Genomic DNA, 23,829 nt, shown 5'->3' on the forward strand with positions numbered 1-23,829 from the left:
TGCATGAGAGCCTGCCAGTGTGCCACGCGTGGCTTTGAATACATTGATTGGACGTGGCTCACATACCCCATTTTCATGTTCATTTCTAGCCTTGCTGAAACCAATTTTACCAGCTCCTGATGTTGAGCTTGCTCACAAATGCAAAGATGTGCAACACTTTTTAAAGTTATGCATTGATAATCATGGCTGATTAAAAGAAAAGAGACCCAGCAGCTGATTGATTAATTTTGGTTACTGTTGCCGTTTTCCCAACAAGACTCTACATTTACTGAGACCTGATGTCACCAGAGGAAACTACGCCACAGGCCTGTCCTGTGTGGTTAACCATTTGTAAACTGCTATTTTTCTCTTGGTTCAATTGCTGGAAAGCTTTCAACTGCAACCATCTCATCAGTGCAATCTTAAGCGGAGTTACACCCTTCTAGGCCCACTGTCTCCAGTGGATTTAGAAGGGTATAACTCTGCCTAGGATGGCACTGAAAATAACCATGCAAGCCAGCTGTTTGGCAATAAGCATTTCAAAGGCAAGGAAAGAACAAGGGCTCGTATTTTTCCCCTTCACAAAATACGTTCCGGAAAATGTTTTTTCACGCTACCTTGCCTCCTTGCAAGACACATAATCCATTACCAAAAAAGGATTAATTTTCTGATAACATCCAACATACGATGTGTGAAAACTAGACACACAGTTTATCTGTTTTATGGACTGAGCACCTCAAAATGATCAAAGAAAGCCACTTCTATAGCACTCAGCTAATGCAACTCAGAGCGGCAGGGAGCTTCACGTGGAAAACTATGTGCCTGAATGAGAAGAGCAGCACTCAGGATAATGGTGCCAGGCCATGCGATTTTTGTTGCTCTGGGCAACGGGAGTATCCCCTCTTTTCATCGGGTACTGTTTGCTAAGTCTTGGGACCTGGTCACTGGCAGATTTGAAATGAAGAAGAAGAGCAGTTTGGATTTATACCCCACCTTTCTCTCTTGCAAGGAGACTCAAGGTGGCTTACAAGCTCCTTTCCCTTCCTCTCCCCACAACAGACACCTGGTGAGGTAGGTGGGGCTGAGAGAGTTTCGAAGAACTGTGACTAGCCCAAGGTCACCCCGCAGGAATGTAGGAGTGTGGAAACACATCTGGTTTACCAGATAAGCCTCTGACACTCAAGAGGAGGAGTCGGGAATCAAAACCGGTTCTCCGATTAGAATCCACCTGCTCTTAACCACTGCATTACACTGGCTCTCAGAGGATAGCAGGGCTGTGGAAGGGAAGGCAGCAGGGGATAGCCCAATCACATCAGATCTTGGAAGCTGAGCTGGAAGGAAGATCTCTAAGGAAGACTCTGCAGAGGAAAGCAATGACAAGCCACCTCTGTTTAGGCACTTGCCTTGAAAGTCCCTTGCTGGGGTCACTATAAGTCGGCTGCAACTTGACAGCACTTTACATGCATACACACATCAGGGCTGTGTGTGTTGGCCCCACCAGGATAGCTAACCATTAAAAAAACAAGTGGGGAAAGCATTCAATGAACAAGGTATGTGTGCTTGCTTACAACCTGCCCTACCTCTATATTCTGTAAACAGATGTATTGCCAATACAGACACGTAGATAGCACAAAAACAAGCATTTTTAAAGTTAGTATTCAACCTACACTCAACACAGCTGTCATTTTGCCAGGTTTAGTCGCAAGTGAGCCCTATCTTCTATCCCAGAGACAAATCGCATACACAAATGTACATCATAGGTGAGAAATGTGCTGTAAATTGCAATACAAATAAAGAATTCAAAAGCAGAACTAATGGATGTTGGAGATGTTCCTTGAATGAAGATGCCACTTGCAGGGCCATTCTAAGCAGAGTTGCTTCCTTCTAAGATCATTGAATTCAGCATACTTAGAAGGGAGCAATTTTGATCAGGATGGCCCTGTTGGTTGGAACTGGTCCTTCCAAACATGGTGCCCCAAAGTGCTTCACATACATCACCTCAATAAGTCCTGATTGAAAACCCAGCATTATTGTTCCTGTACTAAAGAAAGAAGGCTGAGGGTAGCCATCATGGTGTTGAGTTTTGAATGAACCACTTGCTTTTGTGAAATCCTATGAAGAATTATTCCAGTCTTAAGTCAATAGACTTAGAGCACCATCCAGAGGGTGGGCTGAATCCGCTCATAAAAGTGGTGCATGGCTGTGCTGGCAAATTTGCCCTCCCCAGGGCACTTGCCCTGGAAGCATAGCAGGACGAGGCTGGGGGTGTGGCCAGGGGCCTTTGCTACTGTTACACTGCAGGTCCTACTGACCTTTGCTGGTGTTACACTGGCAAGCCCTACTGCAAACTTAAGTCACTGAAATGTGGTGTAAATCTGTTGAGGACCTTTGAGACTTTTCAGCAGTGGGGAGTCTTTTTCACTTTGCAAACCTCCACACACCGCTGGGAAGCCTCTCTACAGAGCCAGCATGGTATAGTGGTTAAGAGCAGGTTGATTCTAATCTGGAGAACCGGGTTTGATTCTCCATTCCTCCACCTGGATGGCAGAGGCTTATCTGGTAAACCAGATGTGTTTCCACACTCCTACATTGCTGCTGGGTGACCTTGGGCTAGTCACAGTTCTTCAGACCTCTCTCAGCCCCACCTGCCTTACAAGATGGGGAGAGGAAGGGAAAGGAGGCCACCTTGAGTCTCCTTCCAGGAGAGAAAGGTGGGATATAAATCCAAAATCTTCTTCTTCTTCTATGGGGGCAGCGGCTGGGTGTGGCTGCAGCACCATGGCCAGGCTCCCAGCTCTCGAATGGGGCTGCCTGACTGGAGTTACTCTGCACAGAATGACACTCCAAGCTCTTTGGTCTAAATCGCAGTGCCACGCTGAGATCTAAGAAGGCAGAGCAAAAGGCTCAAGGAAAATATGGGCTGGTCTCCAGTCCTCACCAAAGACTGGCTCTCTTTTCATTTGTTTTATGCTAATCCTTGGTTGGGGCCAGGGAGGAACCTTCCGTCTCCACCAGCGAGTTTCAGCACCTCCCTTTAAAGCCCTGCTTTGCTCTTTGAAAAGATGTGGCCTTGACATCTCTAGCTTTTATAACCAGTCTTTAACTACCGCATTTAGAATAAAGCAAAGAGGCAAACACCATTCTGGGAGATGACCTGTCACTCAAGGAGGCTGGGTGCATCCCACTGATCTTGGCAGGTGACTACGCAGAAGAGAGAGAGAGCGGGATGGTTTTAAGAAGCACGCACGCTGCCTCTCTGCAATAGAAATAAAAAGCACGGCCGTCTGGCTGTGATATGAAACACTCAGGCTTGCAAAGAATTCGCAGGATGCAGTGGAAACAATACCATCTAGGATACATCCCCAACATCCATTAGCTAAGGAACTGTCTGGAAAATCTATGTTGTTGGCAATAACGAAAAAAGCTTCATTATTTTATTTCATGTTCTCACTCAGCACAGAACATCATACAAGAGAACAGCGACAACTTGAAAAATGGTTAGTTAATAGTAAAATTTTCAAAAAAAGATTGGAGAAATGAAGTGCTTTTCATTGTCTCTGCAAGAGAATTCACCTTTCCTTCTTTGCAAATCATCCTAAGCACAACTATGTGCATTTGTGCATTACCTTTTGCTGATTCGGACCTCTTCGGCAAGTCCAGTGTGTCGAAGTTCCTATCCACGTCGCCATTCTTCTTTCCTGTGCATGGAACAGAACAGTGAGCAGCACAAGGCTTGAGTATACAACAGAACTCAAATCCATCATTGTCACTGCAAAAACTCAAGCACGGATTGGAATACATATGCCCATTTATTATAGTAAATGCATGCCCTCACGTTGTATTTGCACAAACATCCTGGGCACGCATCTGAACTCCTTTATGGATTGAGATGGAAAAGTATCAAACACCTTTTGTTTATACAGCAGATGCATCGGCCTGTTGGCTTTCATCACTTAGACTTGGCTTTTCAGAGCAGCAAGTAAAAAGAATCCAGCAGCTCTCAAAGCTGAAGGTAGCAAAATAATTGCTCACTCTATTGTCTAAGGCGTTCACGGCCGGAATCACTGGGGTGTTGTGTGGTTTCTGGGCTGTACAACCGTGTTCTAGTAGCATTTTCTCCTGACGTTTCACCTGCATCTGTGACTGGCATCTTCAGAGGATCTGATGGTATCAGATGCTCTGAAGGTACCATCAGATCCTCTGAAGATGCCAGCCACAGATGCAGGTGAAACGTCAGGAGAAAATGCTGCTAGAACACAGCCAAGGAAAAACAAGTGAAGTGCAGGCAAAGGCAGTTCCCATTGTTAGCAGTCCTAGGTTTATTCACCTGTGATCACCTGATGGTAGAGGGGGTGCTGTCCACATCTGAGTACTAAGCTCCATGATAGATCCTCTAAGAAATGAGTGGAGTCTAGAAAAGGTGACCTATCAAGGTGAATATATACGATCCCAGCTGAACTCATAGGGGCAAGTCACCTGCTCCCAGAGAACTGTCCAGGATGAGGTAGTATCTGCTTCATTCTGTATCATGTGACCGGTCCTTCATTCCTGTTGTAGAACTGAATTCAACCCCATTACCTATTCATAGATCAATCTTTGCCAATGATCCAAGAAATGCAGCTGACTCCATTACATCTTACTTCTCCAGGACTGAACAATAAGTTGTTTGGGGACATTTCTTGGTTAATGGAAGTGTTTCTGCAAGATGATATTCACCTAAAAACATTTACTAGTATAAAGACATATCCAATTGTACATAAAAGAGCTGTTATCATTTTTTTCTTTTAATGGAGTGAACGAGGTTTTGCTCCAAATTTTGTTCTGTTAAAGGCAAACATGTATACCAGTGATTTTTGAAAGCTGCTCTCCTTCCCTTCACTAATGTTGCTCCCTTTCCAGTCAGTACCCAAATAGGGATGGGTTTGTTTTTTTTGGGGGGGGGGGGTCAGAAGGGAAAATACTAATCATAATCCATGTGAATGAGGAATAATCTTCTGGTAGATTATCTTTGGTCTGATGTTACGTCAAATTGCTAGAGATTTTACCTCAGGTTAAAAATATTCACTCAAGCTATCTACAGGTGACAGAGTGCTGAAAACTCTGACATCTGGAAGCGCACAGACCTAAATGGAATTATAAATTCTTAAGAAAAACTACCAGCATTTAAAAACATTCGATATATTAAGTTACTCCGAAACAAGTCCAAATCTTATAACAGTGTCTGCATTGAAACAGCAACATCACTCTGAAAGTAACTGCCAGGTATCGAAACATACTTGTTTTTTCTTTGTGACGACTTAGATTTTTGTAATTTTTTTCTAATTCACTTTTTAAACTGTTCTAAAGTCTCTAGTGCCAATTTGTTTCTGACAAGGAATAGAGTGGGGAAATACAGTGACACACTGCAGCTTTCTAGGAAGGTCCTTAGACTGGGGGGCGGGGAGCCCTATTTCTTGCATTAGTAAATAAATATATTTTAATTTGCATAAATATATTTTAATTTAAGGGGTTAGACAAGATTTATATACTCACAAACAACACGCATAAAATAAGGGCTTAGTTCCTGAGGGAACAGACTGATTTTCTTTCAGGGGGAGAAATTTCCTCTGTGTGTCAGAAAGTGTGGGGTCATTGCACCTGTCCTACTTTGTTTAACTCTTCTGGCCAAAGCATTGTGGAACTGAACAAAATGAATTCATGAGAGCCCTCCTCCATTCTAACTTCTCAGCTGCACAAGCTATCAGAAAACAAGTTACACATACAAAGCACGGCCACAGTGACAGGACGCTACATCTCACAATGACAGCCATGTCCAACTGCTTAGCTAAAAAGCAGAGTTTGTTTGTCGCTTCTTAGAAGTGCAGAAATAAAAAAATTCATGACAGGAGGCAAGATGGAGGTAGAATGAACTCCAGCTTATTTAGCTTATTTACAAGACACTGGGGGCAACAACTGTGTAAAAATAAGTCAGTACCCATAAACTCATCCTCTCCCCTGCACACAAATATTTCCTCAGATAACTCCTACTGCTGAGCTATCCTACTTACTTTCCCTGCCTGCTCCAAAAAGCACACATTCCCAAGCTCTTTAAGTGGATCTCTCAAAAAATACAAAATACCGCCAAGGAAATAAAATGCTACAATGTCTAGATGCAAGGAGAACATAAGGAGTTGCATACGGCCAGTTTCCTCACTCCATGTCACCCAAGAGCAGAGGTGGGATCCAGCAGGTTCTCACAGGTTCCCGAGAGTAGGTTACTAATTATTTGCGTGTGCCGAGAGGGGGTTACTAATTGGTGATTTTGCCACGTGATTTTTGCCTTAGTTACGCCCCTCCTCTCAGCAGTAGCGCACAGAACTTGAAGCAGTCTAGCAGGAGGTGCACCAGCGTGCGTGGCAGCCTGAGCCTGCGTGCGTTCGTTTCCCACCCAAGGCCGGCGCAGCAGCTGCATCCTTGCCACAGCCCTGCCCAGGAATGCCCCATCCCCGGAACGCCCGGCCACGCCCTCGTTGTGCCCCGCCCAGCCCCATTGGCGCTACGCCACAGTTTGAATCCCACCACCATGGGAACCTGTTACTAAATTTTTTGGATCCCACCACTGCCCAAGAGTACTTCTTACTGCAGTCCCAAAGTCAGATTGTTTTTTAAAAAATTCAAGCCCTGTGTTGGTCATTTTCTGTGGGACATCTGATGGTCTAAGATTTGGGAACAGCTCCTCAAAAAGAAGAGAGAGAATCCAGACTTTTTTTTTTTGCCTTCTCCCTCAGTCTTGCAAATACCAAGTCTATAATCTCTCAGTTTCTGGCACTCAACAATGGCTTAAAGTTCTGACGCACTAGAATTTGTCTTTCTGCTACTTTCTTCCTCCCAACTAACTTTCTTCTTCTCAGCCTCTCAGCCCCAAACTGTGGCTGACAATACCCAGTCCTCTTCTCAACAGGGAAGAAGGTATCCTCGGATGAGAAATGCGGCTCAAAAGTCCTTGTTGGAAGAGAGACAGCTTTTAAGATGGCTGCTGACAGGTCTGCTTTATGGGACTTGGCTATCAGAGCTGGCAAAGTCCTTGGGGAGAGGAAAAGCTGCCTGACAAGGAAAGTTGCTTGTGTAATAAACGATTTGCAGTCTCTCAGGCCGTGAAATTAAAAGCTTCTTTAACTCCATCTTTTCTCAAACAAGGCGCCATCAAACATATTGAATGCCCTGCATATTAACTATTCTGCTCCATGGATAGCAACAGCTTTTTACGGACAATGGAAGAAGTCAAGAAAGGTTTTGAGAAGCAACTGAAAAATTAGGGGTAAAATTTTAATCTTTAATTGTTTGACTGAAACTCTGTGGAGGGAGAATTCTCCCCCGGGATCACAATTTAAACCTCAGGGCCAAAATACCAGGTATTATCTTTTCTGGATTAAAAAAAATGGGTAGAGAAGACACTCAGGACTGATTCTTCCAAGAGGGCCTCTGCATGGAACATTCTGGAATGCGGATCCCAGCAGCAGCTGATATGAGAATGCTGCCTTGTATGCAAAGCTGGTTTTTAAAATTTAACAGACCAGGTGATCGGGAGCAACAGCCGCAGAAGGCCATTGCTTTCACATCTTGCATGTGAGCTCCCAAAGGCACCTGGTGGGCCACTGCGAGTAGCAGAGAGCTGGACTTGATGGACTCTGGTTTGATCCAGCTGGCTTGTTCTTATTTTTTATTTATTTTTTATTTATTTATTAAACTTTTATACCGCCCCATCCTCTAGGGGCTCTGGGCGGTGTTCTTATGTTCTTATGTTCTAAAGCTGCCTTATACTGAATCACATCATCGGTCAGAGTAGGGATTGGAACCCAGGTCTTCCTGTGCCCTGGTCCAACGCTCTAATGCTCCAACCACTGCACCACACCTCTTTTCTGTTCCATGCCAGTTACCAATTTGGACTGTACATTCTCTGTTGTGCTTTATCTTCTAGGGCTCGAGGTGATTTGTAGAGGGGGATCTCATACATGTACCTCTGCAAGGGAATGGGCATGACTTGTCTGTACTTCTTGGTGCCACGTAAACCTTTTCTAAGAAGACAGATTGGAAAATTCGCCCAAATGAGCCCGAATTCATCATAGTGATGTTTATCGGTCATCAGAAATGAAACTGAACAAGCATGGGGGAGCACAAGTTATAGAAAAAAATGCATGCTGGGATGCAGGAAGTGAAGGAGAAAGGGGCCCGCCCAGATCTCATCCTTTGGTAACGGTAGAGGGGGAAGAATAGCAATATCAGAAAAGAAATGTGGAAAAGAACATTCTAGAAGGACTCACCTTGATTGAACCACTCCTCTAACAATCAGAAAAGCAGCAAAGAAAAAAAAAGAGACAAGAGTTTTTCAGGAGGAAGAAAAGACAGATGAACAATCACACCAGAGGCAGACGGTTCGTGGAGCACATTCAAAACCCGAGTGCTACAGGTGAACAGCGACTCTGAGTTTGCCAAGAGAACATCTGTGCCTCCCCTCTTGCCAGAAGAACAGTCCATCTGTGTCAGTTCTTCTCTCTGTTTGGTTTTCCATAAACACGCCAAAGCTTGCCAAGGAAAGAACAGACTAGCTCCGAAACTGATGGGATTTGAAACGATAGAATGACTGCGAAACAAAATGAGTCAGAAGCTGGACTTTATCGTCCTTACAGCCGGTCTATAAAGTGTGTGTGTGTGAAGTGCCGTCAAGTTGCAGCCGATGTACGGCAACCCAGTAGGGTTTCAAGGCAAGAGTCTAGCAGACGTAGTTTGCCGTTGCCTTTCTCTGCATGACGACTCTGGTATTCTTTGGTGGTCTCCCATTCAGGCACTAACCAGAACCAACCCTGCATAGCTTCTGAGAGACTAGCCTGGGGCAGCCTTGTAATATAAACTTGTATTATTACTGGCTTAGAGAGTCAAAAAACTATCAGAGGAAGCAGCCATTTAAAACAAGTGAAAGGAAGAGGACAGACAGAAAAGAATATATTGCTATCAGACATAGATAGCAAATAGTAAGGTATTCAGCATGCTCAGGTAAAGCTTATGACATCGCAGATCAAGCTGCTCAAGATGCGCATTCAAACTATATTCCTTTTTGATTGAACAGAATTCTGGTCCTTTCCTGACCTGGTGTTTCTATATTCATGCATTTCTATGGGCAGAACCAGAAGAAGTAGAGTTGGTTTTTGACGAGTCTCGAAGCAGCTTACAATCGCTTTCCCTTCCCTTCCTCACAACAGGTACCTTGTGAGGTAGACAGGGCTAAGAGAGTTCAGAGAGAACTGTGATTAGCCCACGTTCACCCAGCAGGATTCATGGGGGAGAGCAGGGAAAACAAATCCAGGTCACTAGATGAGAGTCTGCCGCTCACGTGGAGAATTGGGAAATCAAACCCGGTTCTCCAGACTAGAGCGCACTTCTCTTAGCCACTGCGCCGTGCTGCCTCTCGCCTTGTATACCTTGCGTACCCCGTCATACGTAATGCCCAGTTGGGTATGCGATTAGAAGAATGCTCTTGAATGTGTCAAGTGTGAGTTCTAGTCCTGGTTTGAGGAACTGCAATCCAGGTCAAGCGGAACCACCCCTGCCTGAATAAAGCCACCCCCGCCCCGACAGCATCGAGGCTTCCGCGGCACACACCTTTTGTCTTCTTCCCTCCAAAGCAGCCAGCGTCGTCTTTTTTCTTTTTCTGAGTGCCTCCCAAACTTCCCAGTTGGTTTGCTTCTAGATCTTGAAACTTGTCCGCTCCTGGAACTTCTTTGTGGACATGGTAGGAGAGGTTCCGCATGATGCACACACAGTTCTCCACCGACTGTGGTGAGATAGATGGGGGGGGGGGGGGAGAAACCAGATTGTTATCACGTGTGTTATATTGTGGAGGGGGGATCCAGCTCTCCAGTATAGAACTGCCCCCACAACTGAGAAAAGCCCTGTAATGTTTCCAGCAGTTAGATGCTGCAGCTCAGGGAAAGACAGCATGATTTGTATGCACACGATCCCTTAGGTTCAGTCCCTAGCTAATGAATCTCAGATGGCAGAACCAGGAAAGACCACTGCCAGAACCTCTGGAGCAGCTTCATTTGTCAGAGGCTTGTCGAAGCCAGGAAGCAAACAACAACAAAAGCCACCCAAGCTTCCATATGCTGCGGGAGGGGGGAAAGAATCTTCTCCTCTCAGGCCCTTTCCGCACAGCATGTGTCAAGTAGGTCTCAGCCAGGGTCAAGCAACCCGCGCTGCTGTCGGGGTGTTCGCATGCCTCCATGCAAGAGGCGAACGGAGCCCACAGAGGCAATGCGGGTTGCCATTGTGGCGCCTTCGCACAGAGGCACGTGGTTTTTTCTCACTCATCTCCCTCCACTGCATAGCTACGAAGCTAGGCAGGCATGGAGCTCACAGCCATGCTACCGTCCCTGTGCCCCTCCGTAGCTACACAGCAGAGAGACAGGGACTTTAAAAAAAGGGAAGTGCGGCAAAGTAGCGTACTTCCCGGGGCAGCCATTTGCTCGGCTGTGGCTGCAATCCATGTTAAAACGAAAGAATAGTGATTCTTGAAACGCCCCCCGGGGGGGGGGGGGGGAGACACAGAGCAGACTCATGTTAGGATCAGGATCCGTGTGAAGTTCCCCCGCCCCCAAACATGGGTTTTATACCACTGTTAGCCCGTGTTTATTGGCCCGTGCGGAAGTGGCCTCTGTAAGATTTGCTCACTGGGAAAAAGAGCATCTCAGCGAAAGCTATTGGCTGTGCTTCTTGGAATCCAGAATGTAGATTCCTGGTTCAACAGAGCTCTGCAATCTGTAGATGGGATCCAAAATAACCAAGCCGATCTCATCAACTCATTTCTACACGGCGATTCCTCCAAAGAGCTTGAGGCGGTGTGGATGGCTGCCTCTGCTCCTCTGTTTTATCCTCAGAAAAACTTGCCAAGGCAATTTAAGTTAAAAAAGTGTGATGGCCCCCAAATCACCTGGTGAGCTTAATAGTAGAATGGGCATTCAAGACCAGGACTCACAAGTTCTAGTCTAATATTCTAACTACTACGCCACACTGACTCAATAGTTAATCCAGTGAGGGGGAACATCTGGTGCTCCACAGGTTGTATTAAAATTTGATCAATATTTAAAAAATAACTGTACAAAGGACATATTCCATGGGAACTCCCAGTTTTTTCTGTTCTGAGCACTCAAACTAAAACATGGTCATTAACCACCTAGCCCTCCAGATTATACTTTTGACATTAACAGGAAGTTTAAACACAGTTTTTACTTAGATATTTATATCCCATTTGTCTCTCCAATGGGAACTCCAAGTAGCTTATAACACGTTTGTGACATGGAGGTCAGCTGTTTGAAAAAAAGTTAAAAAATAAAACCAACAGTGGCTTTTGCAACCCCAAGAATCCCTTTCACTCCCTGTCTATCTCTATCTAGCTAGATACTGTTAGAAACAGGATACTGGATCATATATACAAGTACATAAGTGCTGTCAAGTCACAACAGATATGGCGACACCAGCAAGGCAAATGAGAAGCAAAAGGTGGTTTGCCATTTCCTTCCTTGTAGAGTCTTCCTTGACAGTGTCTTGTCCAAATACTGGCCCTGCATAGCTTCCAAGTTCTGACAAGATTGGGCTATACCACGCAACCCTCCCTCTGTCCTTCATATTGTGTGTGTAAAGTGCCAATGAGTTGCAGCTGACTTATGGTGACCAAAGCAAGGAGCTTTCATGGCAAGTGAGAAACAGAGGTGGTTTGTCATTGCCTTCCTTTACAGAGTCTTCCTTGGTGGTCTCCCATCCAAGTACTGACTCCGTTTAACTTCTGAGATCTGACAAGATTGGGCTATCCCATGCCACCTGCTTCTCCTGAATCAAATGGGCTTCCTTTGTTCTCACTCTCTGTGCCACTTGACTTGTTGGTGCCGCCCCCCTAACTACTATTGATATTTAGTCATCAACAAACATCTACCTTTCAAGGGAATGGATATTTCCATCTCAGCCCTTACTGAAATTAAGATACATCCTAAAAATGCATCCTTTAGCTATCAAATCAGGGAATGCACAGCTTGGCTTTCAGTATCAAAGATCGACTCCACAAACGAACGAAGATCAGTTCAAAGTACAGCCCTGCAGCAGGTCACCTTGTTATCCGTGTCTTTCTTGCCTACTGCAGACTGCAGAGCATGGAGGAGGGCATCCACTAAGCCGTCGCACTCCCGCAGCCGCCTGCGAGCTTCGGCTCCGTCTGAACTTACGTTCCTGGAAACAAGAAGAAGGGAGCGAGTGGTTAATGCAGTCATCTTTGCAACAAATTAAGCAAGTTTCCTTTGCGCTTCTACATAATCATTATGGATCTAATTGCTCTGAACAAGCACACAAAAGAAATAGTTCTTAGAACCAGCCGCTGACTCGTGGCATGTGGATGTGGCAGGCGGGGATTCAGCCCACGCACTGCAAGAGAGATTGGTAAAAAACGAGCCATTGCCCCGCCTCCAAATTTTTTGAGATCATCACCTGCCAAATAAATATGTATAACAGCAAATAGAAGTACTGTTGCAATGCTAAGCATGACAATGCTTCAGACACGGGGGCAGAGACAGCAGACACTGGAAAGAATAAAGGTGGCAATGCATACAGGTGAGCAAGGAAGGCAAGTTCTCAAGGGTTATGCACAGATCTATGTTATGACCTTCTCCGCTCACAAAATGCTGCCACAGCATCAGGCAAACTGCAGCTACTGTGGATGCATTTTCATGCACCATGTTCAGTAGAGAACAGCTTGGAGACTTAGCTTGTCCTGGATGGGGTTGCAGATTTGTAACTTGGGGGTGAGACTGAATCCTGGCCTATGGTGGGAGGTTCAGGTCTCTTTTGTGGCACATGGCCCCTTTTATCAGCTCTAAATAAAAGAGCAGCAGTGGCGTAGTGGTGAAGAGCAGGTGGACTCTAATCTGGAGGAACCGTGTTTGATTCCCAGCTCTGCCGCCTGAGCTGTGGAGGCTTATCTGGAGAATTCAGATTAGCCTGTACACTCCCACACACGCCAGCTGGGTGACCTTGGGCTAGTCACAGCTTCTCGGAGCTCTCTCAGCCCCACCTACCTCACAGGGTGTTTGTTGTGAGGGGGGAAGGGAAAGGAGTTTGTAAGCCCCTTTGAGTCCCCTTGCAGGAGAGAAAGGGGGGATATAAATCCAACTCTTCTTCTTCTTCTCTAGAGGGTTTGCCAGCTACAACTATTGCTTAAAAAGCCTGTTCTGGCCAAAAAGATACATGCTTCGATCACATCCAAGGTTAGAGTACTGTAATGCAAACTATGTGGGGTGGCCTTTGAAAACAGTCCAGAAACTTCAGTTGGTACAATACGCAGTGGGCAGGATATAGTCAAGGGTTGGTCACAGGAATTATATCATCCCTGTGCTGAAACATCTACACTGGTTACCTTTGTGTTTTGAGGCATAATTGAATGTTTGCCCTCTGCAGGATGACCTTTGGTCAGTCACAGTTCTTCGGGACTCTCTCAGCCTCACCTACCTCACAAGGTGTGCAGAGAGGAAGGGAAAGGAGCTTGTAAGCCACCTTGAGTCTCCTTACAGGAGAGTAGGTGGGCTATAAGGTGGGGTCTTGTCCCAGCCTACCTGGAGAATTATTTCCTCCTATACTATCTAGACTGCCAGTTAAGATCTACATCTAAAGCCCTGATGTCTGTGTCCCCGTCTTCAGAAGCAAGGCGAGTTGTGATTAGAGACAGGGTATTTTCGGTGGTGACACCACCACCCCTGCAATACCTTCCTCCTTGAGGTTTGCCAGGCATCTACTTTAGAGCTTTTTAGATGTCAGGTCAAAATACATCTTTTTATCCAGGCTTTTCATTATCTGCTCTTTTCTGTTTTAGTAATAGTTTTTATTTATTTATTTGTTTGTTTGTTTGTTTGTTTATTAAATTTCTAGACCGCCCTCCCCCTAGGGGCTCAGGGCGATGAACAGCAGTAATAAAAACAGCTTAAAAACACAACATAAAACAACTAATGATCAATAATAAAACCAGGAACCACATAGCGTCAGATGGGGTTTCCTCTCCCCCACCCCACCTTTATGGCCTTGGGAAGCCAGATGTAATGGCAGCGATGTATTTAACCAGTGGAACAGGTTCATCATACAGGCCCTGCTCATCTCCAATAAAGGTAAAGATTCCCCTTCAGTCATGTCCAACCCTGGGGTACCACTGCAAGAAGTGATTTCATAGGCAAGCCGCTTTTGTGGGGTAGTTTGCCATTGCTTTCCCCGTCATCTCCAATAGCTTGTCTTAAATGATTTGTTTGTCTTTTGTGATGTGGTTTTAATTGTAAGCTTCCTCAAGCAGGACCATGGCGCAGAAATACTATAAATCAATACAAAATTGTTGTATTGCAATGAATTAGCAGAGTAAATAATAGGGCAGAGATTGAGTGAGTTGCTTCGTAGAACTTTACTAGTTAACAAGGGAATTTACACTAAATATAGGAACAGCAAACTCTATCTACGCAAGTGCTCAGTCTGGGTGTTTGTGCAGTCTGTATGTGCCTGTGTGTCTGTCTCTCCTGTTTGGTGGAAGAAGAAAAGATAGATCTTTCCAGAAGCTCATGTGATTCTATTCATGTGACTTCAACACTTATACATCATGGTGCCACTTTGAAAATGTAAAAAATAACACCAGTATAATACCTTTTGATCAGTTCCAACTAAAACACTGCAAAGCAGTGTGCACTCTTTTGAGTTTCCAACTAGAAATCTTTGTTGCTCACTCACTATTTTGTAACATTATGGCGGGTTTTAATAAAAAGATATTACACTGCTGTTGGTTTTGGATTTCTTCGAATACCTGCATGGCTACCTACAACCTTTGCTTGGGAACAGATCAACATTAATAATGAGACAAGGAAGCTAGCCAAGTTAAAAGATGAAAAAAAGCAGCCGTTCTTGGAGAAGTGGAGCTTCTGAACAGCCAAATTTCCATACAGTGTGCTACAAACAGGCCTGCTGTTGGGTAGCCCCATCCAAGTGGAGAGGCAGGTGGCCACGGCACCACAACCGCCCCACCCTACCACTCCCAGAGAGGCTTCCCAATGACATCGAGAAGTTTGCAAAACAAAACAGCCTTCCTGCCACCAAGCAGTCTCTATGGGGCTGAATAGGCTTACACGATCCAAAAGGGTTGCATAAATCTGAATTTCCCTCCACCAGCATAACCTGGCAAATGGCTGGGAGGAAGCCAATTTCCCTCCACCAGCATAACCTGGCAAATGGCTGGGAGGAAGCATCCCTGGCCATGCCCCCAGACTGCCCTTGCGGCAACAGCAGGGGCACTTGGGATGCTGGCGCAGTGTACCGTGCCTCATCCCAGTGCAAGGGGAGGGCAAACACACCAGTGCGAGGGCGCGCCCCTCCCACAAGCCCTTTTGTCGCCTCATTTGGAGGGGCTCTTAGTCTGCAAAACATAATTCCCACATACAATCTGCATTTGTGCAATGATATCTGATATCGACAGGAGGAAGTGTCTGGTTGGCACATGATCATGTGCCTTTCTGCTTAAAAGCACATCCTTGTAGACATTTGAGATTTGTTTGCCCAGATTTGGAAAGCCCCCAACCCACCCGAGTATCAACATTTCTGCAATGTTGGGGTCTACTTAGTCTTTCATGTAGCTGAAAGGGTCATTTTCTGCAGCAAAAAAAATGTTTTGGGGAGGGGGGTGTCTTAAAATAAACATGGTAAAGAAAGGACCAGAGGAAAAATAACCATCATGCTGAATGCAATACCAACGGGGGTGGCACACAGAAATGTACAAACCCACATGTGAAAAACTAACAAATAATATGGAGAATGAGTAAACTAGACGCACAAGTTTGCACAATCTGCAAAATAAAATAGAGATGCTCAATTCCAGTCACAATTGGAGAGGTAACTCCGGATTCCTCTACAGCTTCTGGGCCAAACAGCACAGACGGATGCGGAACCGTCTTTGCAAGCCATACAAAGGAAAAAATATCTGCAGTGCTGCTTAATATTTCTGCTTTATCTTTCAGCATGGCTGACAGAACATGCCGACTGTAACATCACGCAGAAAAAGCCTTTGCTGTCTAGCTGAGACATTCCTGGAAGACCTGGCGAGCTGTTGACCCAGACTGGCGATGGCCAAACTGTGCACCCCAAGAGAGGAAACCCTGAAAAATTCAATCACTATGTTGGAGGCATGCAGCAGCCCGGGTGTCTTCCAAACATGGATGCGCCGAGCAGAATTGAGCTCCCTTTCCTAAGCCAGTATATAGGCAGTGGCATCATCAAGGATTTATGCCAATAAAGGTTATTGTGATTGTGATTGTGGCATCATCAAGGTGGGATAGTATATGGAGGGGCCAGAAAGCACAGTCCCATTCCAAAGGCCCAGTGGAGATCCCAACTGATGGACTGCCAGTTTTCTACAAAGCAGCTTTAAAGCTCAAAATGGGGAAAGCGGAAGGAGGACTTGACCCTTATCCAGATAGCGCAAAGAACTTACTTGGGCAACATTTCATAGGCCCAGTGTCTCGCTCAAACTGGACTATGCCTCCCCAGACACATCAATCAAGATGGCTGTCCCTCATCATGCTTCATTTGGCCCCTGAGCACACAGAGGCATCACAGCTGGCCTTGTTCTCTAAGAAACCAGCGCTCTTCCTCAGACGGCATGTCTTGGCAAGTACTGATCAATAATTGTTCCTTCCCTCCATCCTCTGTAATCCTCCTGCATCCATTATGGCCAGGTTAATTGGATGGCTAGAAGCAAAGAGTTGCAGAGGGACCTCTCCGAAGTCTCGACACACACTGGGCTGTAAATCATGGCTTGACAAGCACAGCATCACTGTTTTACGGTTTTCAGGTAAAAGAGTGGGAGCAGCAGAGCAATCAAGGGGGTGAGCGATGAGCTGCAACCTGCCCCCACCCCTTTAAAATCTCAGCCAATCTATGGCCCCTTGGGTTGCCTTACATAAGCCGGCTTTCTCTCAGCCTCACCCGCCATCTCTCAAATGAACTGTAATGGTGGGTTAGCTGCTCTGTGCAGTTCTACCCAAAGGAGCTGAGATTTGAAGGATGACACAGGAAAGGGGGAAGGCATGTTTAGACTTTTTTTTGCTGTGTTGTTTTCCTGCTGAAAATGGCCTCCCCCCTACGCTGCTTTTGCATCTGCTGGGGGGTGGGGAACAGATGAGTACCCCTTTTTCCCTTCTTCAGAAAGAGCAAACACAGTGGGTTTTCTGTCCGCATGATTTTTCAGTATGAAAAGAAAACTCCTTAGGAGTGACAGTTTCCAGAGGCAGTGCTACACAGCTGAGTTTCCTGGTAAACAGAGAGCACAGGAGACCTAGGCTGTCTTTGTTATGCATTGTCAAAGAATTTCACTCCATACTGTGCCATGGTGAGAAACACATCTTTCTGTGACACGCCTCTGAAGATACTGGCCACAGATATGGGTGAAACGTTACGAGCTAAAACTACCAGACCATGGCCACGCAGCCAGAGATGGGATCCAGCAGGTTCTCACAGGTTCCCGAGAGTAGGTTACTAATTATTTGTGTGTGCCGAGAGGGGGTTACTAATTGGTGATTTTGCCACGTGATTTTTGCCTTAGTTACGCCCCTCCTCTCAGCAGTAGCGCGCAGAACTTGAAGCAGTCTAGCAGGAGGTGCACCGGCGTGCATGGCAGCCTGCGCCTGCGTGCATTCGTTTCCCACCCAAGGCTGGCGCAGCAGCTGCGTCCTTGCCATAGCCACGCACAGGAATGCCCCATCCCCAGAATGCCCAGCCACACCCTCGTCGTGCTCCGCCCAGCCCCATTGGCGCTACGTCACAGTTTGAATCCAACCACCATGGGAACCTGTTACTAAAATTTTTGGATCCCACCACTGCATGCAGCCTGGAAAACCCACAACAGCAAGTATTTTTGTTACTTTTGCTTTTATTTACAAATGTACAAGCAAAGCACGGGGAAAGCTGGCAGGCTTCACCAACTCCTGAGACTGCACTTTCAGCTTCCCTGCCCCAGAACTTAAGTAAGTACTGGCAGCTGAAGCAATAACAGAGATACATGCCTGTTGACTGATGTGGATTGTAGCTATGGTCACACAACCTAGGAAACTCACAATAGCCAGTTGATTCAGGAAGGATATTGACAAGCTGGAAAGGGGCCAGAGGAGGGCAACCAAAATGGTAAAAGGTCTGGAATCCATGCCCTACGATGAAAGACTTAGGGAGGTGGGTATGTTTGGTGAAGAGAAGGTTAAGAGGTGACATGATAGCCATGTTTAAATATTTGAAGGGATGTCACGTTGGTGAGGGAGCAAGCTTGTTTTCTGCTGCCCCAGAGACTAGGACCAGAAATAATGGGATCAAGGTGAAGGAAAACTTGGACAGATTTATGGAGGAGAAGTCGATTTATGGCTACCAATCTTGATCCTCCTTGATCTGAGATTGCAAATGCCTTAACAGACCAGGTGATCGGGAGCAACAGCCGCAGAAGGCCATTGCGTTCACATCCTACATGTGAGCTCCCAAAGGCACCTGGTGGGCCACTGCGAGTAGCAGAATGCTGGACTAGATGGACTTTGGTCTGATCCAGCTGGCTTGTTCTTATGTTCTTAAAAGAGATTCCACCTAATCATCAGGAAAAACTTTCTGACATTAAGGGCTGTTTGACAGTAGAATGCACTACCTAGGAGTGTAGTGGAGTCTCTTTCTTTGGAAGTTTTTAAAGAGACGCTGGATGGCCATCTGTCAGGAGTGCTTTGATTATGTGCTCCTGCATTGCAGGGGGTTGGACTTGATAGGTCTTGCAGGCTCTTCAAATTCTATGATTCCGGCAATGAAAGCCTTCAACGATACGCAGGCCTGTTGCTGCATGGAAATAATCACTTCATGGAATTAGCAGAGTACTGCTGACAGACAATCATACATGTTTGGCATATATGTACCTGGCTGAGTGCTCACTGGAGACAGACAGGTGAGCTGTTTATTCAGAGCACCATCTACAGCCATTAAAAAGAACATTAGCCTCATTCCATCAAAGCTATGGCTACTAATTCATGGAGATCAAGCCAGCCAGACTCTCAACAATATAATGATACACAAACTGCTGATTAATGGACTGACGATAGCCACTACTTCTCTTTCCTGAACAAAGTCTCTGCTAATTGTTGCTAAAAGCGAGCCAACAGAAAGACACCACATTAAAACTAGGAGAACCAGCTAAATAATCCGTTAAAAAAACCCTGAGCATTTTTTAAACCAGATCCAGCAGTCCAAACTCTGATGATTTGTGGAAGCAATTGCTGTAATAATAATGGTTGGGAGGTCCACCTTGTAGCAAAATGGGGCATTTTTAGTGAAAGCTTGCAAGGGGATGAATAAATGTACTAGAAAAGAATAACCTGGAGCTGCAATTCCTTTAAAAAAAACTTCTATTGACACTTTAATTTTCTTTCATTCTCCATTTAAGGGGAAACTGACAGTATTTTAATGAAGAAATTATCAGATTACTTTCCAAGTACAGTTCCACCCTCCCCAATTTCCCCTCACCTTATTCAGAACAGAATTTTAAGTGGCTCATTTTGGCTATTACGCTTCTAATAATATCCGTTCTTTGCTGATATTAACACTCGAAGAATGTGAAGAGGGCGCTGTGCTACAATTTTCTCCTATTAGTAAGCATTAGCATTAACATGCTGATGGGTTAACAGGAGGAAAGACACACAGGGCTTCTAGCAAAACTCTAACAACAACACATTCATCGTATCTTGTACTGGTTTTTGTCCAATGGGGATGGGTGATTTTATTTGAAGCCTTCTTTGACAGACAACGTAGTGCAGTGTTACATTGTTAGATTAGGAGCTAGAAAACCCAGGTTCAGCTCTCCACTCTGCTGTAGATGCTTGGTGGGTGATCTTGGTCCAGTTACATACTCTCGGTGGAACCTACCTCACAAGGTTGCTAAGAAAATAAAATGGAGGAGAACAAAACAACATAAGAACCAGGGGCAATCACTGAAAATGCTGGGGGGAAGAATTAGGACTAATAAAAGGAAACACTTCTTCACACAACGTGTGATTGGTGTTTGGAATATGCTGCCACAGGAGGTGGTGATGGCCACTAACCTGGATAGCTTTAAAAAGGGCTTGGACAGATTTATGGAGGAGAAGTCGATCTATGGCTACCAATCTTGATCCTCCTTGATCTCAGATTGCAAATGCCTTAGCAGACCAGGTGCTCAGGAGCAGCAGCTGCAGAAGGCTGTTGCTTTCACATCCTGCATGTGAGCTCCCAAAGGCACCTGGTGGGCTGCTGCAAGTAGCAGAGTGCTGGACTAGATGGACTCTGGTCTGATCCAGCAGGCTAGTTCTTATGTTCTTATGTTCTTATAAGGTACTTTGGGTCCCCACTGAGAAGAAATGTAAAATTTAAGTGAAGTAAATAAATAAAATTCACATTCTTTCAGGCGAAGAGAGGCTTGCGTGAGAAACAAGTAGAAACCACCTAACCGAGATGTAATAGAATATACAAGAAACATCCATTTGAGTCAGTCTGTCTGTACAATATTTCCATTTAGAGTGACACAGCAGAATCAAAAGTATTCAAAGATAGGACTAGCACATGGTTCAGAATTTTGTTTTTCCTCCACATTTTGAGAATGGCATCTGGTGCCCACTTGTTCCATTAGTTGGGCCAGATTCTATGGTTTCTTTTTTTTTTCTAAAGTAGAACTCTAGCGCCTATAGGTACAGAGACATGAGATAAAACATGTGGGCAGTATTTTGCCCAGTCTTTTTAGTGAGACACAAGCCTGCTCCATTATCCATTATTCTTGCCAATGAGGGAAGTCATAGCTATGATTGACATGTTTGTTCCCTCTTACATGTCTCGATCAACTAAACATAGGCTTCCTTTGATCTTGGGCCAATTTTTTTTGCGGTAGTATCCGAAAGCAGACTGGCAGACAGTGTGCAACAAAGAGCCGATTTGCATAATTAGCACATAATCTGCATAGTGTGCAAACAAGGCCACCTGTATTTTACTGAAATAAGGCAACCTTACTCAAACTTCCATAATTATGCCCTTAACTGTCAGCCCCACTCATAGGAATTAGCCTAGAACAATTAATTAACTAATGTTTTGGTAGGCTGATCTGCCAATTAGAGATTGCAGCCTCAGTTAATTTGTGGAGGATAATTATAGCAAATGGGACTGAGAATATAGGAACTGTGGTGAATCATATCAATGATCAATACTTCAGGATCCTGTTCCATGCATATCCTTTATTGGCATAAAATAAACATACAAAACAAGCATACAAAACCTGCCCACCATTGCTCACAGTCATAGACACTGGTACTAAAATATATACATGGTCCTTCTGTAACTATAGGACATTCTTTCAGCTAAGTTGACTCATTTAAACGTCATCAGATACTGGCAGAAGCTAGAAAAATTACTGCTGGCTATATGTGGTATTAATACATAGACATTGATTGGTATTCATCTAGACCAGGGGTAGGGAACCTGCGGCTCTCCAAATGTTCAGGAACTACAATTCCCATCAGCCTCTGTCAGCATGGCCAATTGAGCTTATTCCCTATCCCTTCCTGCTACCACACTTCAGATAGCAAGGTTGAGGAGATGTGGTTTTTTCCCGGAGACCAGGCTTGCAACATTCAAAGTAAAACAAAGTTTAATAAATGAACAAAAAGAATACACATGTTCTGTTCAAGCATTCAGCTTGAACAAATGAACAAAGAAAAAGTGAAAACACATGGTCCCCTTTCCATACGCTTGGAAATGATCCTAAGAGAGGTTCAACTTGTTCAGGCTTGTGCTCCCAAGTCAAGGCCAAGGTGTAAAACAGCAAGGAAGTGTGTAACACACTTCTCTCTGTGATACACCTCTGAAGATGCCAGCCACAGATGCAGGCAAAACGTTAGGAACATGATCTTCCAGACCACAGCTACACGGCCCGGAAAACCCACCACAACCAGCAAGAAAGTTTCTTCCCCACGTCCTGAGTTTTTCTCTCTCCCTGTCATGACCTCCTCTGACCAGATCAGCAACTTAGATTCGGGGTCCTCTGGGGAACAGTCTGAGAAATGAAGGCCACTGGCTGAGGAGAACCAGTGAGACCAGGAAGAGCCCAACATGGCAAAGGTGCCAGCTGACTGTGCCAGCAATGCCACAGGACATCCTGTCAGACATTCAATTCCTTGATGCCAACCGCTGAGGTAGCCAATAGACTCCAGATAAAGGTTCAGAAAGTACATGAAGACCTCTGAGACCCGGAACTACCACAGCCAGTCAAAATAGATGAAACAGATCTCAACAGATCTCAACAGAGCCATCCAGCAGCCTCATCTGAGATCCTGAACAGCCACAGCAGGTAGTAGCGACCAAGACAGACCCATGAGGCCAATGGAACAAGTTCATGGTAGCGGTAAGATCTGACTAAGAAGCATAACAATAGTACGTTCCATGATCAACTAGGGTAATACTTCCCTATATTCATTTTAAGTGGCTCTCATTCCTTTATTTCCCTTCTGTTACAAACGTGTCTATGCGCTCGGCATCCAGTGGAGATCAAAAGGCTCTTTGTTGAGACCCCCACAGTGCCAACAAGCAGCTCGGTTGCATCTGGGTGCCTTTTCCCAAACAACAAGTGTCGGCTGTCTTTCTAGGGAGTTTACATAGCTGAGACAGGCACTCCTGGAGTTGAGGCACCCTGGGTACTTGGTCTCTGTGGTTGGGCTGGCTATGGCTCTGCTACAGTAGCTCTGCATGTAAAATGTTTTGGCAGCTTTGTACAAGAATGTCTGTTTCCTCCGTCCTACAATTCTGTCACCTCGGACTGCACAGCAAAAGCCTTCATTTAAGATAAGCCAAGAAGGAAACGCTAAAATAAAGGCACGAATCATCAAGAACCTGTCTGCAGGCTCTCTACACAAGTGGAGTATCTGGGATATAGTGGGAAACAGTCACTCTGCTGTCACTTATTTAGGATTGCAGGTGGAAAAAAACCATGCTGCCTATGTTTGAGAGGGACTAAGGCCCCTTCCGCACATGCAGAATAATGCACATTCAATGCACTTTGAAGCTGGATTTTACTGTGCAGAATAGCAAAATCCACTTTTAAACAATTGTGAAAGTGGATTGAAAGTGCATTATTCTGCATGTGCGGAAGGGGCCTAAGTTCAGAAATGGGGGGGGGGGGAGAATGGAGCAGGCTTTCAGTGCCAGCAGAAGACACAGCCCCTTCCCTAGGCAAAATTCCTTTTCCTTTGGGTGCTGTGTGGTTTCCGGGCTGAATGGCTGTGTTCTAGCAGCATTCTCTCCTGATGTTTCGCCTGCATCTGTGGCTGGCATCTTCAGAGGATCCTCTGAAGATGCCAGCCACAGATGCAGGCAAACGCCATCAAAGAATACTACTAGAATACGCCATACTGCTCTAACTCCCAACACCACTCACAAACCGTGAAAATCGGGCCGCGGAAAGCCTTTGACAATTCCTTTTCCTTTTTTTGCCATCTATGAATTTATTAAAGCTTCCAAACCATTTGGAGAGCCAGATAATTGATCCAAGTAAAAAAGATGTGCATATATTATTATTATTATTATTATTATTATTATTATTATTATTATTATTATTATTATTATTATTATTATTACAAAACAGTTATACACAGCAAACAAGATCAATATGCTGGATTTTGTATTACATCACACGTCGGACACTTCCCAAGCATCTAGGACTGTGTGATGTATCGAGAAATGAATAATGCGTGCAGAAGAGCTCGAGGTAAAGGGTGT

The 23,829-nt window shown here is 45.1% G+C and overlaps 1 protein-coding gene across 10 annotated transcripts in view; it reads right to left on the minus strand.

The window, feature by feature from the left end:
* Positions 1 to 23,829, minus strand: part of ARVCF (ARVCF delta catenin family member) — a 482,167-nt gene that overhangs the window by 56,856 nt on the left and 401,482 nt on the right. For 8 of the 10 annotated variants that reach the window (XM_048514629.1, XM_048514620.1, XM_048514625.1 and 5 more), the window contains 4 exons: positions 12,114 to 12,231; positions 9,616 to 9,787; positions 8,280 to 8,297; positions 3,606 to 3,677 (listed from right to left, as the gene is read on the minus strand). In XM_048514629.1, coding sequence (XP_048370586.1) covers positions 3,606 to 3,677; positions 8,280 to 8,297; positions 9,616 to 9,787; positions 12,114 to 12,231 — 380 coding nt within the window. The remainder of the gene's footprint in view (positions 1 to 3,605; positions 3,678 to 8,279; positions 8,298 to 9,615; positions 9,788 to 12,113; positions 12,232 to 23,829) is intronic. The other 2 variants (XM_048514626.1, XM_048514623.1) reach the window with 1 other exon arrangement.

This window comes from Sphaerodactylus townsendi, linkage group LG13 (genome assembly GCF_021028975.2).
Source record: "Sphaerodactylus townsendi isolate TG3544 linkage group LG13, MPM_Stown_v2.3, whole genome shotgun sequence".
In the NCBI taxonomy this organism is placed as follows: Eukaryota; Metazoa; Chordata; class Lepidosauria; order Squamata; family Sphaerodactylidae; genus Sphaerodactylus; species Sphaerodactylus townsendi.